The following is a 19,224-nucleotide window of genomic DNA, read 5'->3' as shown; positions in this document are numbered from 1 at the left end:
ATCAGATTAATGGTGATTGATTGATTGATTTATTGAAAAAAAATCGTCAACTAATTTAGCAATCGATAAATCCTTAACTGGACTATAGAGACTGTTAAACCTGCCTTTAGCCGTAAGAGTGACCCACTTAGAGCACTGATTATATCTAAATTGTAAAAAAAAATATAAACATTTTGCATTTAAGATAAAACTTTTTCATCTGTCAATATGCTCTAATTAGAATTCAAGTAGAAACGTTTTAGTTTCACCTGTTTTAATTCCATAAAAAGTCTTCTTTAAAGGGGTCATAGATTGATTATATAGGGTATTTGGTGCTGGTCCTTAAGGTCTCTGAATAGGGTGTGTAACATTGGTTGGTCTGAAAATGGCATATTTGCTGCTCTATGAGCCCTAATGCAGCCTGGTTATAAGCCCCAGAATAAAACAACAGGTTTTCTTTGCTTATGAATATTTAGATGAGCTGTGCTCTGATTGGTCGGTTTACAACGAGCGAAGCTGCTGAGCAAAGACGCATCATAGCAACAAGCACTCACTCACTGAAACATTGAGATTGTTGATATGGTAGGGTGACTTCTGATACCTAAAAAAATTTCCAGTGGGAATTTCCAAATCGTCTGCGATTTTGGTCGACAACAGTGCAGCAGAACCGAGCTGTCTGCCCTAACCTGGTGACGGTAGCCTGGACACCGGTGGCCCCGGAGCTCACAGTTCTGTTCGAATGCACGGCCCAGTCCAGTCAGCAGCCCCCCCCGTAAACTCGGTTTCCATTCTATGACCCCTTCAAGAAACCTTTGGCAATCCGATTATCAATCGAAAAAATAATTGACAGATTTATTGATTTGCAAAATAATCGTTAGTCGCAGCCCTAGCTTAGGGTTCCATTTTTATATTCAGGCTTTCCCCGAATCCTTATTTCAAACAGGTACTAAAAAATATTAATTAATAATGTCTCATATGGACTGATATAAAATGACTCTCTCATGCTTCATTCTCAGCCATATCCCACATCACCGTTTTTTCAAAAAAAGTTGAAAAGTAGTTCTAATTGAAGTTTGAATGCAAAACAATGAGAATAGTGAAAGTATTGCGACTAGATATATGTATTTGTTAAGAACAGAGTTTTTGAACGAATCATTCATGTAGTATTGGTCAGACCCAAACATATTTGCAAAACGTTTTAGTAAAGATCTCGTCACTCAACATTACTAGCTTGCCTAATTAACACTTATCTGCATGCCCGTCTATTTACTGAAGACTGAGCAAAGATATGTAACATTGAAACCACAAGTTAATTAGAACCTTGGTTACATTCACTCAAACAATTACCGTTTGTGAAATATGTGAAAAGCAAATTACACTTTCTAACTTTTAAACAGCACAAACTTGGTGACACTGTCTTAACTTTCTACAGCAACCCAATGGAGTGTAACCAGAGTTTGGAGATGAGACCTTCCCAGCTCTGCTTCAAAACGCCTTTGTAATCCTCTCCCCCCTCCTTTTTTTTTTTTTTTTTTTCTCTCCCCTAGCCAGTAATTAGAGAAGTGGGTCCTGTTTCCTCTGCACGGTCACAGCCAAGTCTTGATCTAAGTTGGAATAATTGTCATAATGATTTCAGCTCATTAGTGTCTGAGCCTCAGGATGTCATTCAGTGGCCACATCGCCAGCCCCGGAGAGAGTAGCAACTCATACAGGAGCACTGGTATTCGGTGTCCAAAAAGGCCGACGCCGTCCACTGATATTTGCAATGGGAAGTGGTTTAAAATGTAGCTGACAGAGCATATGTGTCTGTATCACTCGCCTACCCTGTTGACAGTGTTCTCACTTTTACCTCCTTTAATCACTTCCTTTGGAGAAACAAAAGACCTCGGCGAGAACTTGATTTGCTGCTGAGATGGTTACCATGGTTACTGGGCTTGAGCAGCTCGGTCTCTGCTCCTTTAAATGGCAAGCTTCACATTCTGGGCTCATCACGAAAGCTTCTCCAGTCAGCCTCTTCGCAGCTTAGAAGCCTGAAGGTGTTTCTAGGACCCAGTGTGTACACTTCAAATAATACCCCTTTCCGATTGGCCGCAAAACCCATTTAAACCCGGGAACTGGGGCTGAAACAATGAATGGGATTTATCATGATTAATCAATTATTGAAATAATCGTGAAATTATTTCATAATCGATTAATCGTTAATTGGAATGTAGAGACTCTAAAACGCAATTTGATCACTGCTTCTCTTTATGGAATGTAAACGTTCATTTACTGTCTGAAAAGCTATACTAAAGGAAATTTAGTTTTGTATTCCATTTGTCTAAGTCTAGCGGGAACAATCAGCTTTTAGTGGCAGTGGGAACGGCTCATTGACCCACATTGACATTTGAAGGGGATTTTAACCCGGGTCATCAGCAGAGTCCTTTGACCCGGGATAAAATCGCCTTCAAACTGCTCAGTTCTGATCGGCATACAGTGGGAACATCAGACCCAGGTCGACCCACTAGTATAAATGACACCATTGAGCGAGAAGTACGTCAACACAGGACCCCAGTTGCATCTGACCTACCAAGACGAAACAACTCTGTTTACATTCGATAAACATGGCGCAGCACTGGTTAGTGAGATTCGGTCCATTAAAAGGGAGAAACGATAAAGCACACTGACTAAACCCTGGCTTCCTTACATGTTGCTCTCCATCCTGTTTTCTGTTGCACTGGCGACATCATCAACTGTAACCCTGATTGATGGTGTCGCCAGTAGGGCTGGGTACTGAACTTCGGTTCTTTTATGGTACCGACCGAAATGCTTCGGTTCTACTGAGTATCGAAACATGCCTCGTCTTTCGGTACCAAGTTTCGGTGATTGGCTGTAACACTTAACGTGATTGCGTTATCCAGGAAAAATACACAGGTGGTCACGCCTACAGCCAGGGTTCATGTGTATCTGTTGTGAACTGGTTGTGAGCGCCGCGGAACCCCCTTAAAATGCCCCCCAGGTCAAAAGTGCGGCTTCACTTTATTAAGACTGATGCCAATAGGGCGCAATGCAATACATCGTGCACGGAAACAATTTAGGAGCAGAAAGTTGCTCGGTGTTTGACTACAAGAAGAGCGGACCGCAGCCGGCGCGACCATCCTCCTCTCAGCAGCCCGTGGGCAGAGCAAAGCCAGAGCGGAGTGAATCATGCTGCTTTCAAACTGGACGCAGCAGGAGCAGCAAAATCACGTCTGCTTCTTCATTTTTGCTGCTTGTACCGGCTTCTGACGCGCGACTGAAGCAGCTTTGCTGCTCTGGCTGCGCGGTGCAAAAGTGTGTCTGACGCGCATTGGGCGGAGCTACTCTATCCTTTATTTGCCTTGCAGCTATATTTGCTGTGATCAGTGGGAATGAAGTGGTTTTATTATGTTTTTAAGTGGGAAAATCCACCTGAAAACTTAATCAGTGCAGTCAGTTCATCCTGCCTTCCAATATTTCTGTCGGAGCCGCTCAGACCCCCACATACCAGCGGTGCGCTGTCAGTAGGATCCCATTCAACGGGCTTGTTTGTCAGACATGGTAATTTTTCTAAAGGAAAACTGCTAAGTAAAAAGGTCCTCACAATGTAACAGTGAATATTAGACACTGAATTTTTTTTTTTTTTATGTAAGAGGAAAAATGTAAATGGAAAAATCTGAGCTTAAAATAAAACTCAAGATTTGTACTTTTTTATGTTGTGTAATTTTTTTTTCGAATTGATATTATAAAACTGGTATCGAAAAAAGTATCGTTCAGGAACCGGTATCGAAGTGAAAATTTTTTAACAATACCCAGCCCTAGTCGCCAGACATGTAGTGGTGGGGGGACAGAGGCCACGCAGCTTGCCAGTGGGGGTCAGACAGCTCTTTTTGACAATAGGAAGGGAGCCAAATGCTGATAGTTGGCTGTTGACCTGTAGTTGGAAAAACCTGGGTTAACCCACTGATTTCAGTGGGAAAGATTTCTGCTGGAAAATTAGGCCTAAATATTCTACACCAGAAATACTTCCTTTCCTGCAGAATCCTGATATCCTGAAAAAATGTGGCTACAAGGTAAATCATGTTAAAGTAACTTCTTCAGCTACAATACCTAGCAAAGTTATTCACACTCCTTGAATACGTTTACATTTTGTCAACTACAACGTTTAGGGTATTTTATTAGGATTGCATCTCACAAGCTGCATTTCCATTACAGATATTTGGAAAACTATGTCAACATTCTTTTAAATAAACAAAAAAGTTACTCAATTGCGGCTTTTCCATTGAATAACACATTACAAATGAAATTGCATGTAAATAAGTTTTTTCAAACTCTGAAAACAACGTGATACCTGCAGATGTAAACGCACGACATATATCCATATATCATCATCCTCCAACCACTTACGGTTTTCTTCTTTGTGGAGCTGCAGATCACCTGACCCGTGTATTGTGAAAAAGCTTTTCCATTGCAGATTTGCAAAATATCACAACTTTTGTTACAACTGAAGACAATGTAAGCCCATCACTATAAGACTGTTTTCTAAAGATGAGTGTTTCAGAGAAGTTAACACTGTTATTTTCTCGTTTGTCCATCAAGCTGCTTCCCATGACCATTATACATTTTTTTGCATGTATAGATAATGGTTTTTACATGACCAAAAATATATTCATGTAAAACAAAATTAGTTTTTCATGTAATTGTGCTATTTGGTTACAATTTTTATATAATTATATTTATACATGTAAAGAAAAAACTTTTGTTGAGAGCTCCCTAGTTGGATTGGGGCCCTAAGCAGCTGCTTAATTTGCTTAGGCCTTGAGTCAGCCCTGTTAAGACCCTAAAATAAAGGCAGAGTTCCACTGGAGATCAGAGCCAATTTGTCTTAAGATGACAGAGTCCAGACTCCTGTAGGTGTCTAGCGGAGACATGCAATGCCAAGAGCTTCTCAAAAATGCAGCCTTATGGAACTTGGATAGAAATTTATTCAGATTTAACTTTCAGATTTTAAAATCTAAAAAGAATTTAAAATTTAAGCAATGTTTTCTAATTCAGTTATACTCTCTTTGTTTTGGTATTTCAAATAACAGTACATTAAAATACACAAATCTAACTTTGACAAAATGTGGGGAAAAAAATGAGATGTATTAAAACATTTACAAAGAACTAAATCTGAAACATTTGACACACTCTCAATTAACTACATTTACTTTAATGATGAAGACGCGGGGATAAAGATCATCATAATGATCAGCAATTCCACAATTTTTCAATATACTTGAGTTTTAAGCTCTTTTCTCTCAAAGTTCCTGTAGCAACTATCTGTGCTGAGGAACAAGGCTGTCATCTGTCCTGTTGAATATAGAATAGTCTCACATTTGAGTCACTGTATGCGAAACCAAACCAAGAAACTTGATTTATTCATGGCATAGATTTTGACACCAGTGAACACAGAGCAGATCAAATTAATGGGTAGATTATACTGTTTTATATTATATACTTTATACCTATTTTCAGAGTATATTGCCAGCCTATATCTGTCCTGACAGCTGACATATGGAAAAGCTTCATATCGACAAATGTTTGCCCATCTTCAAGGAACAAAGTCTGTGTCAGCATGATGAAAGCTGTAGGGATGGCAGCTAGATGAGGGGCTGCTTAGGGAATGCATGTCAGTCTTCGGGGCAACTGATGAAATAAATCCCTTCTGCACTTGTTCTTTTTGAAAGTTATTTTAAAACATTTATAAGACCCGAGCTTTTCGGGAATCTTGGTGCATAAAGTTGCTTTGCATGCTGGTAAAGACTAAATGTTTTATCCCTACTTCTCCTATTGCCTTAGCAATGCATGTGCTGCTAATATGCAGCAGAAACCAGAGACGGCTTGATTCCTGTTGTCAAATTTTAAGAAATACTGCTTCCTATGAGCCATTAATGTATTAAAGAAACATCATAAAGAATAAAACTCATAATGAGCACACTTAAAAAAAACGAGTTCCTGTGAGGTTGAGGAAAAGGGAAACTTGTTTACAGCTCTGTCTTTATCTAAATTGTCTTTCTTGTTAATGAAGGTTTGATAGGGGTGAAAATAATTAAATAGGACAGAGCTGGATGATTCCACCTTATTTATTAAATTAACCCACAGTTGCCATTGCAGTGGGGGAAAATATTTTAAGAGATTCAGAGATTTCTCCCTTTCCTTATGCTTTTAAGGGGTAACAATTCCTTTTAAAGTTGGAAAAAGGAAAAATAACTAATTTTCTGCTAATATCCTCAATATTCCTCAAATAAACACTTTCCTCTGTTTCTTAGGAGTCTGGCTAACAGTTTAAGTTTCTTTTTATGGTTTTTTTCATAATTATCTATTGTTTCTCAAACTACTTCTTCTCCTTAAAACTATCTTTAACTAGCTTTTGATTTATAAATAACTTTATAATTATTTTGGTCTGTAAAACCTCATCTTCCTCCTCATTATTCTTATATTTCTTCAATGGGATTTTATGTATTTGTCAGATCAAGAAGAGCTGCAATATTTTAAGCTCCTTATTTAAGTCTTTTAGGCGCATGCTGATATGAATCTTGTTATAATCTAATTATGTTTGTAAACTTGAAATAATTGTGAATTCTGTTTTGTCAAAAATTAAACTGTCCTTTCGCTGGTCAGTACAGCGAATCATCTTTCTCCATCTAACCCCATCTTCTTGTCTACCTCTTGTCTCTTCCTCAGTGCATCTTTCTCAAAGCAACATTGCTGGTCTCACCATCCTCTTGTGTGAACTCATTTCCTTTATTCTCAGTGATACTTTTTTAATCACACAACAGACCTGATATATTTCTTCACCCGTCTGAGCCTGCTTTGACACGTCTTTTCACCTCTTCTTGAACTCACCATGACTCTGGACTGATGACCCTACACACTTAAAACCCTCCACTTTCTTTATCTCTGCCCCATGTAACCTCACAGTCCTACTTGGCTCACTCCCATCTCTGCTATCATGGAGCTTCCTTTTTACTTTCATCTGTCAACTTGTCCTTCACTGTAGTAAAGAAGGAGCTCAGAGCTGATCCTTGATGTAGACCCTCTTCCAACTTGACCTCTGTCACTGTCTTTCAGCTCTGGGGTCTCCTTTATAAAGTATTGCGCAGGATCCATACTAAAAATGTATGAACACCAAACATTCTTAGATGGCGTACTGCGCCAAGGAAAACTGCTTTATAAAAAGTTGCTTATGGACAAAACCAAACTGTTTTGCTTTATAAATCACATCTGTACTTGAAAAGTTTGAGTCCAAGGCTCCACCTCATGATTGGCTCTCTTCACTCCCACATTCAACCATAAATGGTCCATGCAAAGCACTGCATGAATGTCATTGTGTATATACAAGAGCCAGCTCATCAGTGTTATTTAATAGTAACCAATGACAACCACAGTAGGAAACGGAGTGAGAAAGCGCAGTTTAACCAAGGCAGAAATAGATGTGCTGTTAGTGAGATGGCGAGGTGTATCAATATTAGTAGCCACAGTAGTGGACTGATAAATAAAAAAGTGATTTTACGAATGTGATAATGAGAAAACCTATCAATATTTTCTCCCTTTGGTTTAGAGTTAAAGCATCTTTATAAACCTTTTTTATTTATGTGATAGGTCCTCATGTATAATTACAGCTCTCCAATGGAATCGTATATCACAATGCTATTTGACTTCAAATGAAGTTGAACTGCTAAATGAAACACATTTCCTAAGAGGATAATGATGGAATCTGGCTTCAATTTAACACCTCACTAACTTTGATATACTTTCTATGGCATCAGGATTCTGCCAAAAGTCCATACAAGCAATAAGTACTCCTACATGCAGCTTTACATCATACAGATGCTCATAAACTAATCGCACATGTTTAACATTACATGGGCAAATAAAGTGCCATAGGGCCCCAATATATCACACATGTGGGCCTTATCCTTCTCTGCTTGCATTTGGTTTGATTTCTGCGAACATGCAGCCTCTCTCCTCCTTGTGTGTGGACCTGTTTCTATTCTTTAATTTCAACTTTGGTCACTTTGAAGGTTTTACACACTGGACAAAGCAACCTGCTTGTGATTGGCTACTTTTCACTAATTCCCACTTCTAGATGCTGTACTTTTCTTCCTACCATCAAAGCAACTTCAGTCTTACTGCTTCTCTTTAAGAGTTGGAAGTTGCTAAGGAAAGTAATTTTAGATAGAACATGGTCTGGGTTCCCATAAATGGGTTATCATGGTGGCGCTCCAAGGCAGCGGCCAAGAACAACTCCTCTTGACAATTTTACAAAATATGCCGCTTAAAAATGACACAAACTAGACATCAAACCCGCATCTATGATCGCCAACACCTGCTGAAGCTACGGTCACGAAATGTTTAAAATACTGACATTTTTGACCGTTTAAAAAGCTGCTGAGTGCTATGGACAGATGTCAGCAAACAACAGCGGAAAAATAACGGACGGAGGAAGAGACGCACGAGACTGAGAAAGCAAGGCTGCAGCGGTGGGCTTCTGCAAAGCTAAAGAGAGATCCCCACAGACCACCGCTTCCCTCAATCCTGCTCTTCAACGTCTGCTCTTTGGAAAACAAAATGGATAATCTCCGACTGGAACTCTCTTTCAAAAAGGAGATATGTAACTGCTGCGCCATCATTCTGACGGGGTCTTGGCTGCGTCCAGCAGTACCGGACAGTGCTGTTGGCCTGGGGGCGCTGTTGCTGTGCTGTGCAGATAGAAACAAAGAACTCTGCATGAATGGAGGCTCTGAGACTGTTCCCAGGCAATCTTCGTCATCTAGAGGGGAAGCACAGTCCTCTGCAGGTGAAAATGAGTAGAGCACACTAGATGCTTCCCTGCCAAATGCTGAAACATCCCCAGCTGGCTCCTCCCGGCCCCCTCCGGCTTCCACACCTTCTCTAGCATCGTCTGTCGCTGCTAAACCTACCGATAGAACCACTGCTGCCTCAACCGCGTCAGCCTCTTCAACCCAGGGGACTACCCCCCTCACAGCATCGTCATCATCATCCTCTTCCTCCCCTGAGCCTGGAGAAGCGAGAGCTTTAGGAGCCGGAGGCAGTAGTAGCAGCTCAACAACAACTGCTGCTTATCTTATCAAGGCTGCACTTTAAAAATATTAAATAGTCTAGAGAGATATTCTAAACGAAATTTCTTTTTGTTTATACTTGCGTATACAAAATGACAAAATAAATATGTCTAAATCTGGATGAATACTGAATTCTGACTGGCTGTAGGGTGTTAAAAAGGGTTATAGAACAGCTACAAAAAAAGTTCAAGTCAAATAGCCTGATAGTTTCTGATAGCTTAAAATTTATGGATCACTTGACGTAAGCAATTTTTAGGCCCCATTTTGTGCATGCACAAGCTTTATAAATGAGACCGTTCAACATGTTGTAGAAATAGCATTTGCAGTTCGTTTAACGCTATTGCTGACATATTTCTAGCTTTGTGTTGCGCTAGCACACTTGTTGCAGATGTCAAATACTTTTTTTTTATGCCTAACCACTAGATTCAAAACACTGTCACAAATTGCTTCTCAACACACTCTATGTTTCTAATATGTTTTCATTAATGTCTTAAAATCTTTTTCAATAGGTTACAACTCCACTCTGCCGCTATGCTGTTGGCTGTATTCTGAGTGAGGGAGGAAACAAAGTTGATGAAGAAGTGCTAAAACGCTGCAAGGCATCAGGATTTAATGTGGTCTCCTTCCCTCAAGTCAGCCACGTGATCTCTACCTCATTCCCTCACAGAGCCCTTTTTTCTGCATTCTTCAGAGTGAGAAGAGTCTATCCACAGCTTGAGCTCTACATCAAGGTATGAAGAGATTTGGGATCTTTGCTACACACCTCCATTAAGTAATTTTCATCATATAATAACATCTTATATGAACGGCAATGTTGTTCAAATGATAAACGAAATTATATGTCAATTTAATTTTAAGGAAATAAGATATAACATTAAAGGTGTTAGTACCACTTTTTTTAATTTCCGGAAAAAAATCCATTAGTTTAAACATCTGAAGAAATTTGTTTTTAAACACCAAATTAAAACACACAACAGGCATTCAGGAAAACTAACATTTAATACAAAATAGCTACAAATAGTTAAACCTTTAAAACCATCAGCAGTTGAATCAGAAAGCTTATTTTAAATAAAAACACCAATACGAATATCTATTCTACCTAGTTCACCCAAGCAGAGCACTTTTTAAGCATCAGATGGAAAGGAGGGAGTGGGATGAGGTTATTGTTTTGGTTCGGTGGAGTGAAGGCCCTTGGCTCGGTTTGGTTTTCCGCAGGCTTCAGTCCAGTTTGTTCATTCAACAGCAGCTCTATCTGGATTAATCTGAGGTAATAATAAGAGGCGATCTGCAAGGGGGTTAATTTTTTAACTCACGGTAACATGGGGCGTCTCCCGTTTTAGCTACGGTGGTTAGCTTGTAGCCACAGCCTCCAACACCAACTCCTCTGTGCTTCTCCGTCTCTCTGTCGTAGGCAGTCACGGTCCTCTTGAGTATTTGCAAATAAAAACAGCCACACACCATGATGTTTCCACCTCCAAACCTTAGTTTGGTGTTTTAGGTTTGATGGGCAGTGCCTTTTAACCTCCAAACATAGTGTGTGTCATGACATCCAAATTCCTAAATTCTACTATGTCTTCCAGTATTCTACAGGCTTGTCCAGATATTGTGGAGCAAACTTTTGACAAGCTTCAACTGGCTTTTTTCTTTCAAAATTGAGTCTTTTAAACAGTGGAGGACATGGCCATTGAATGCATTGCTTTATTGTTTGCCTTGAAATAATTGTATTTGGCAATTCCAGGTCTTTTAAAATCTCTCCTCAAATGGTCTTTGGCTCTTGGGCAACTCTTCTGATCATTATTTTCATTCCTCTGTGAGAAGGACCTGATCGGGGCCCTATCATTGCTAACTGGAACGTTAAGAAGTTTTAGAAAACCTTCTGTAATTCCACCAGAATATTTTGCAGCTATAAGGTCTTGAGAGAGTTCTTTGCTTTTACACATCATAAGGTGTTCCTTGTGTGACACCTTGGTAATGGCACACCATTTTATGGTTTATCAGTTTGAACTGCATAAGCTGATATTCATTTGCCTTTGAGGGGACAGGAAGGTTTTTCTGATTTCTGCTTATGTTCAATATTTTTTGCCTGTTTTATATCACATTATAAAACATAGTTTTGTTTCTGAGCTTATCTGTTTTGGTTAATAAAACAATTTAATATCAATAGCACCTTTGTAAATTTAGTTCCTATGAAAAACAGTGAGGTGTTCAATTGTTATTTTAACTCCTGTATAAAAACTAGAGATGCACCGATTAATTTTTTCCCAATTCAGTACCAATACCTGGGCAAAGCATATCGGCCGATACCCAGTACTGATCCAATTCAACTGTTGAATGAAATGACCATATATTTTACCATGTGAGTGGAAGCTTTAGCCTTGACATAAACATTGATAAAAAAGATTACAATTTAACACAGATATAAATGTACTCTAAAGTATTTAACAAATAAGCTGCAAAAATAAAGAAATAACATTTTCATGTAAAATGCGATGTACTGGTTCTAAGATATCTGATATCAAATCGCAGATATTCGATCCAGGTTATTAGTCAATATCATAGACGATATCCGATCCAGGTGTCAGATCAGTGCATCTCTAATAAAAAGGTAATTCGAATTTTACTCTTGAAAAAGTTTAGTGTCTGGGTAGTTTTCTAATTTCACTTTTTAAAGAAATCCTGTGCTAAATATTAAAATAAACAAACTTGATGTTGTTCCTTCTTTGTGGTTATGTATATAAGAGGGAAGAAAAAGAAAGGAAATGTTTGATGTATTCAATCATTGCTAACTCTCAGCAAGCATTGCTTCTACCGATGGAAGTAAGTGATAAATATTAACATCTTGATCTCCTCAAGTATGACTAAGTCTTTCTGAAATTGTTCACTGTGGGAAGAAAAAGTATTTCTTCATAGGTTTTGCTCATGAATGATTTTTATTATTCATCCTGTGTTTGCCAGGTCCTGTGGAGGTTTGGAGGATTGTGTTAGGAAGACATTTATAGCACATAGAGAGATAGAGATGTGGTGTGATCATGCAAAAATGGAAGAAAAAAAAAACAACTGTAGGAGTGTTTTATAAATGATGTATCCAAGTCCTGCCAAAGGGACGTTAAGAAAGTGAGTCACCGTGATGAGCAAAGGGGCTTGGTGAATATGGTGAAACAGTGAAATGTGTTAAAACAGGTGGCATCGCCGTAGGCTCTCTCAATTGCTGTACGACTGCTGAAGGGAGGAAAATGTTTGTGTGACCCGTCTGTGGCTGGTTCTGCCATCTGGTCGGAAGCTGTTTAGACCTCGCTTTTCTCCAGTGGCACTTACTCTGTATGAAAGGTCAGCTTATATACTATTCGTACTTGTGGAGCCCAATATAATTGAAGCTCTATCACATTTATTTGTTTTTTAAGTATTAGAACAACTCTTGATATTTTCATATTTATTATTGTCCTTGATGTCCTTTATTTTACATTACATTACTCGTAATGTTTTCTTTGTCCTTCTTTGAGTCTTCACAAATTTAATTACTTTAATTACTTCTTTATTCATACATTTTTTTGAAACTTTTATTTGTATTTTTTGAACAGATTTAATATATGTGGTTTATAATAACATCAGGCTTCATGAAAACGCTTGCAGAATCAGGAATCTTCTGATAGACAGATTCTTTTGAATTGCATTATGAATTCACTGTAGACTTTTAATGAGCCTAAGCATAAAAAGTAGTTTGAACATGGTTAACCTGTGTTCTGCAAAAGTCAAGTTAAAATTTTTTTTACATTTGCGTGAGTACACTGTCCGTCCATTCATGTGTGCGTACGTTGTGCTCGCTCTCAGTTGTAAAAACAATCAATTAATTAATGCCAGCTCAGTTTGTGGAAACTGTCCTTTTGTAATGTTACTATTTTCCAGTCAATTAAGAAAGTAATAATGGAAGAACACCAAAAGTGAAACACAGAGGTTTCTCTTTTTACCTGCTGTTATTTAGTCATTTTGTAAATTTATTCCATGAAGTTGCTCAGTCGCTACCCTAATGCAGATTGGGCGATTTTACACCAGCTAAGTCACCTAGCAAGGCTGCTCGGGAAGTAATTATGTTGTTTCATGTCCCTCCTTAATTCAAGCAAAACAATCTTGTACTGTGAAAAAAATAAAATTACCAAAACAGTGGAAAATTAATTCAATCTCTGTATATCAAGCTTTAAAAATGATGGACAAAAAGACCAACCGTTGGCATCAATGCCAATTTCAAAGAGGTCACTTAACTTTTAATTTTGGTTCAGGCGTCGGACGTTGGAGTTTGACCTGAAATCGAGGGGTTAATGGGTCAAGCCCAGTGCCGGCTCTCAGTGTCGTTGTGTCCTTGAGCAAAACACTTCACCTGCATTGCCTACTGATGGTAGTCAGAGGGCCTGGTTGCACCAGTGTACGGCAGCCTCGTGTCTGTCAGTAAGCCCCACAGCAGCTGTGGCTACAATGTAGTTTGCCACTATCAGTGTGTGAGTGAATGGTTGAATGACTGAATGTAGTGTAAAGCGCTTTAGTCAAGTCTTCAAACTTGAAAAAGCACTATATAAGCACAGGCCATTTACCATTTTAAATCATTTTTTATCTAAATGTAGTGAAAGGTATATCCTATATGAAATATAAAATTTTTTAAATATTTGTTTCTAATCATACCGCAATATGTTCTCTTTGTGTTTAAGCACAAAATGGAGAAACACTATCTTTTTATTTTGAGGTAAGCCTTGCAACAGATCCCATGTTTTTTTTTGTTTTGCAACCACATTAACAATGATTTTCAGCCTATTTAATTAAAAGTTGTTATCTAGAAATTAGAAAATGTTCATGTTATAACTTCTGGTGCTCAGCTACAGTTAAAGCTCTAACCTCTTCTAAGTCCCGGTGATGGTAAAGTAGTATTTATTAAGTATTTATGAGACAACTGAGAGGTCTGTCATATCTACCTACTGGTTTTGGTCAGGTTATCTTTCTTGGTTTAAGGTGAACCCAATATAAAGCCACTGGCTTAGTTAGCTACATGCACTGTGCTACCAATTAGCTGATTATAGAAAATGTTTTTATTTTAGCTTTATGAAATGGTGGAGCATGCAAAAAAGGCAAATAAGCTTTTTCACAAGAAAGGAAGAGAAAACAAGAGCTTGAAAAAGGGTCAGTAGTCTGTGACGACACCTTGTCTGCTAAGCTAGGTTAGAGTTACTATTGGGGCTTTAGAGTGATTGATTTTAAGCATGTCACTTTAAAACATATAAAAGATATGTAATACAACCCACCCCTCCAGACATTATGGAGTGCTGCTTAAAGAATACTTTGTTCTGTCCTATCATTTTAATATTTAATATTAATGAATATAAATATTGATGATTATTTTTATATTTGTATTTACCATAAAATCCAGAAAGTTAATTTAGCTTTTTTTTTTTTTGTTTTGTTTTGTTTTTTTTATATGGGTTATTTGTTCAAACAAGGAAATCCCAAAATTGTGTGCTCTCCACAAAGAGTAATTTTTTCTCCCTCTCCCTGATAAATGCCATCCATGGCAGGGTCCTAACATTAACATGCCTTGCTTTCATCATGCTTGTCTCTATTCTTCTAAAAAAAGACCGATTCCAACAATAACAAACCAAATTGCAGGCAGGAAGGAAGTGTTGCTGCTTGTGTAACTTTTTGCCTATTCTTTAAGGCAACTGTGAAACTGGTAAACGGACCGTGGCAAACTGCCAATGTTACTAATGCTACATTGGCATGAATGCCTATACATAGAAGTCAAATTCTTTTGCTAGCCTGGCGAGAAAGAAAAGGGTATGAAAAGGGGTCTGAATGAGCTTTATTCAGTTTTGTCTCCTGAAATTGATTAGGCATGAATTTAAAGAAACATGGTCATGTTATATGCTTATAAATCAGACCCCAAAACCTGTTTGATTGAGACAAGATTAGGTTATTTACACCAAACGTCTATCCTTATAGTGTTTTGGTACTCCTCTATGAACCTTTAAAGAATTCCAGCACTTTGGGAGATGAGCAGACATATACATGTTTGTGCGGCAGTATCGCGCACAAACTGACGGTGGCATCGCTTCACTATTAGAGAGCCAGATGGTGACAATAGACACAGCTACTTAATAGAGTCTGAACGAGCCTTACTATCTTGCAATGCTTTGCCATAAGGTGACAGCCTGGCATGGTCGAAGACCAACAAATATTAATAAAAAATTGATCTATAGCAACTCTAAGTTCTGGTAAAGTCAGGCATACACTGTGCTAATTTTTCCCCTTTTCCGGTTGATTCCCTGGTCGTGAGAAAATTTTGTGGATCGGGCCGAGTTTCAGCTTCATTGTGCGTCCTGTGTTGTGTAGTATAAAAGGGATAACGAGGGATGATTAGCCTCTCATGACCACCTCCCAATCAGGAATCTAAGGTCAGGAGAAAATCAAACATGTTTGAGATTCTGTCGGCCCTCATAAGGTGTTTGTGAGCAAATCCTACCGTATAAGCAGAGATATAAGTGTCTACGAGACGATTTACCAGAAGCTTGCGTATTGTGCAAGTGCAAGCAAAGGAATTCTTCTTCTTTCTGCTACTTCAAGATTGACGAGTCCGACCAGCGTTATCTCTCGCCACAGTGTTGGACATGTGGTTTTTGGAGGTACAGTGTCAGCAGGCAGATTACATCATAGTGTACAGTGTGAGAACATGCATCGTGAGCTGTGAACTTTTAAACTTTGCAGTTTCGTCGTCAGATTGAAAATATCGAACAGTGTATGTCCGCCTGAAAGTTTCCCCAGAGCCTCCTATCAGAACATCATAGAAAAAGAAATTTCCCGTTCCTTACAAACACAAATAGTGAGCAGCATCAAATAAAATAACACATAATATGCCACTAGGATATGTTAATGTTTCAGATGCTTATGCTACTGGCATATACATAAAAAAAATGACATGTAACATGACTGCTACCTTTAATACTATTTCAGAAGGATTACATATGTAAAATAACAGGTTATTACTCTTTAAAATCTTTCTAATGGGTTGTGTGCCAAGAAAGATTTCAGATGCAGAAACCATAATGAATACAGCAAATGTAAAAACTTGGAACAGAGGCAGATTACACAGAAAAGTTTTCAGTAGCTTTCTTTCCATGAATAAGTATTCTGATGATGGCTCAATATATCCCAAATGAGGAGACCTTTCGAAACAAGCTTATTAGCATTTAACATGCCTAGCTTGTCATGGCGGAGTGCTGCCTGTCTGTTATACTTTGAGTGGCTGCCCCATGGCCAGGCCTGATATTTGCCTTGTCAGACCATCGATTGGCCCCAGTGTTTTTCTTCTGTGCCTTGGCTCTTTAGTCTTTGGTCAGATCACAGAAGCTTTGGCATCTTGAGATTTTACTGTTTTGCATAGTGGTCAGGCCTGCAGCTGGGGGTGGATACTATAGAGGGTGGATAATATTGCTGACATTCAAATAGATCTAAAGTTTGTGATAGACAGATGATGGAACATTTGTTTGCCTGGGGCAACTCAAGAATCTAGCCAGCATGGAGGATCTGTGCAGAATTCGAAGCAAGGTTTTATTTGCTGAGTATAGTTGTCAATTTTTAGAAAATGTTTCTGGTTCAACGGGTTCATTTTTGGATTCACTCTGCTCTCATTCATTGTCTTCTCGTTATTAAATGTGTGATATGGGTGTGAGAAGGAGCACCAGTGCTTGGTCTGTAGGGTTTGTTAAACATGCCAACTTTTCGCTTATGTCCATGTCCATTCAAAAAGGTCAGAAAAGGTTGTTGGGTTTACATACTTGAAAATGTCATGAAGACAGTTTCCTGCCAGAAGATCTGGAAAGGTACTTAAATTGTGTAGAAAGACTCTTACCAGTTGAGGTATTTACACATTCACACGTGCACAAAGTCCTTTTAATATTTTCTTTTTTTTTTAAATCTTACATATAATTCAATGTAATGATTTTTACTCATTGGAAACTTTTACACTGGCAACCAATTTTTTCTTGTATACAACTACTGGTATTCTTTATGTGTCAAAGCAGCCTTCTTTTATTGTAATCTGCAATTTCTGCTACATTGCAGCACTAAGTTGGCCAAAATGTGAAATGTGAAAGAAACTATGACCCATACAACCATAAAAGTTAATTACGTAGAAAAAGATTCAGAGAGCTCTGTTTGCATCAATACTCCAACTCTGTATCTAGATATAATACCAATTTGGCACGATGTCTATACTATAGGCAAGTATTGGAGCTTAAAAATAATATCTTTACTGTTAATTTTAGATGCATTGATTTAGTAAATTTATTTAACTAGCATTGGTGATTCTTTTTCACTGTAGAAGCCACACTGGTGATATAGTGTTTGATAACTATTCATTATCAAAGTACATCAAAAGCTATCCATGTACTTCCAATAGTGAAACATCCCATGAATTAATGTTCTATGAAATCTTTTTATAGTATCATATGTCTGTTGTACCATATATATATATATATATATATATATATATATATATATATATATATATATATATATATATATATATATATATATATATATAATGTATTTATTTCTTTATTTTTATTTTCTGATTTTTTAGAGACCTGGAGTTGCAATAAGTTTTTATAAAGTCAGCATCCCATAAACTGTATATGGATTTTTAAATATTAACTATTCATATGAACAGAAATGTCGATGGATCTCTTCTTATCAAGTGTGTTGCATCAAGACCCTGCAGGCCAGCTCGACCCTCAGGATTTTCTGTGGAGTTTGCCTGTTAAATGTTCAAACATGACTTTAATCCAGCAGCAGCTGGGATTCTACTGTTGGTGTTAAATGTCACATCTACATATGATTGATCTGATTTAAACTTTATTCTCTGTTGCTCTGTCGCTCTGAATTAAGATCAGGCGGCGGGGTGTGACTGCAGTTTTGGAGGTTGGTTATTTTTAGGTTTGTGACAAACAATTTTGTGCCTGTGGCGGGCGTATCAGTTTGTTAAAGAGCAGCAAATGGAGCAATACTTAAAGGACATACGCTCTCTGTTTTAATGTTATGAGTTGTTGTATGTTGTAAAGGGTTTATCCTGATTAAAATGTGGATGCATGTGGATTGATCCATTTTTCAAAGAAAAATGTCTGGAGTTGTTTAATCCGTAAACTGAATTATCAAGTAAGACTGGTATATTTTATGTTAGAAAAACATGGTAAAGAGTTCATATTTGGTTTCTATGGAGCTGCTGGGAGCAGAAAAAAATATTACAGCCTAATCATTTTTGTCAAAGGGAATCTAGGAATGTCTCAATTTCTTATGAAAGCTTGTTAAAATAAAAATAATACATGCACTCTGTAAATCTGGAGATATAATTTTGTTAAAAGTTATCTAATCATTGGGAGGATTTCTATATTAATTATGGGTGTTTAATTAATTTGAAGACCTGTTTTTCATTGATACTTCACTTAATTTACAACAAACTGGGTGCAGAAGTTTTGTGTGGTTTTCTCTTATCCACATCTGTATGATAATAATTACATACAGCTAGATACAGGTTCGTAGTGTACATAGACAAATTTGACATTGAAATAAGTATCTTAGCAGGCTGCTGAAACTCCTCAAGTCTTTGTAACCATCAACAATGGCATTATACTGGCTGGAAGATTCACCACTGTTCTCACCTGAAACTGTACAGCACATTTAAATTGATTTGTCTTTGGCATTTAAGCATTTTCTTTAAGGTTCAGGTAGGGAGGAATTTCACAAACCAGCTATGATGTGGGTTTGAGATCATTAACCCCAAGTGTGCATGTCCAAATTTAAGATTATAACTTTTGATTCGAAGCAAAACTTAAGAATGTCAAGTGTCAAATGTATGATTTACCAGAACAGTGCATGTTAATAAATGACCAGAGACATACCAGAACAAGCCAGAGGCTAATTTTTATTTCTTTGCCAACCCTAGAAAATTCATGAAAAACAAACAACGGAGACGAGATAAAAAGAGCAGCAGCCAAAAGAGTTTAAAGAATTTAAATTTATCATGAAAAGCAGCATTTTATTTTTTACCACAGGCAGCAGGTTTTATTTAAAGCATGAAAGTAACAATATA

At 37.8% G+C, this 19,224-nt stretch overlaps 1 protein-coding gene across 1 annotated transcript in view; it reads left to right on the top strand.

Annotated features, from left to right (window-relative positions):
- The window catches only part of LOC107096110 (testis-expressed sequence 264 protein-like), a 57,509-nt gene that overhangs the window by 4,460 nt on the left and 33,825 nt on the right, over positions 1–19,224 (top strand). The window contains exon 2 of the mRNA XM_015392616.1: positions 9,611–9,832. Coding sequence (XP_015248102.1) covers positions 9,611–9,832 — 222 coding nt within the window. The remainder of the gene's footprint in view (positions 1–9,610; positions 9,833–19,224) is intronic.

Source organism: Cyprinodon variegatus, unplaced genomic scaffold (assembly GCF_000732505.1).
Source record: "Cyprinodon variegatus isolate N-32 unplaced genomic scaffold, C_variegatus-1.0 Scaffold599, whole genome shotgun sequence".
In the NCBI taxonomy this organism is placed as follows: domain Eukaryota; kingdom Metazoa; phylum Chordata; class Actinopteri; order Cyprinodontiformes; family Cyprinodontidae; genus Cyprinodon; species Cyprinodon variegatus.
The sequence above is the reverse complement of the archived record's forward strand: the minus strand, read 5'-3'. Positions and strand labels throughout refer to the sequence as shown.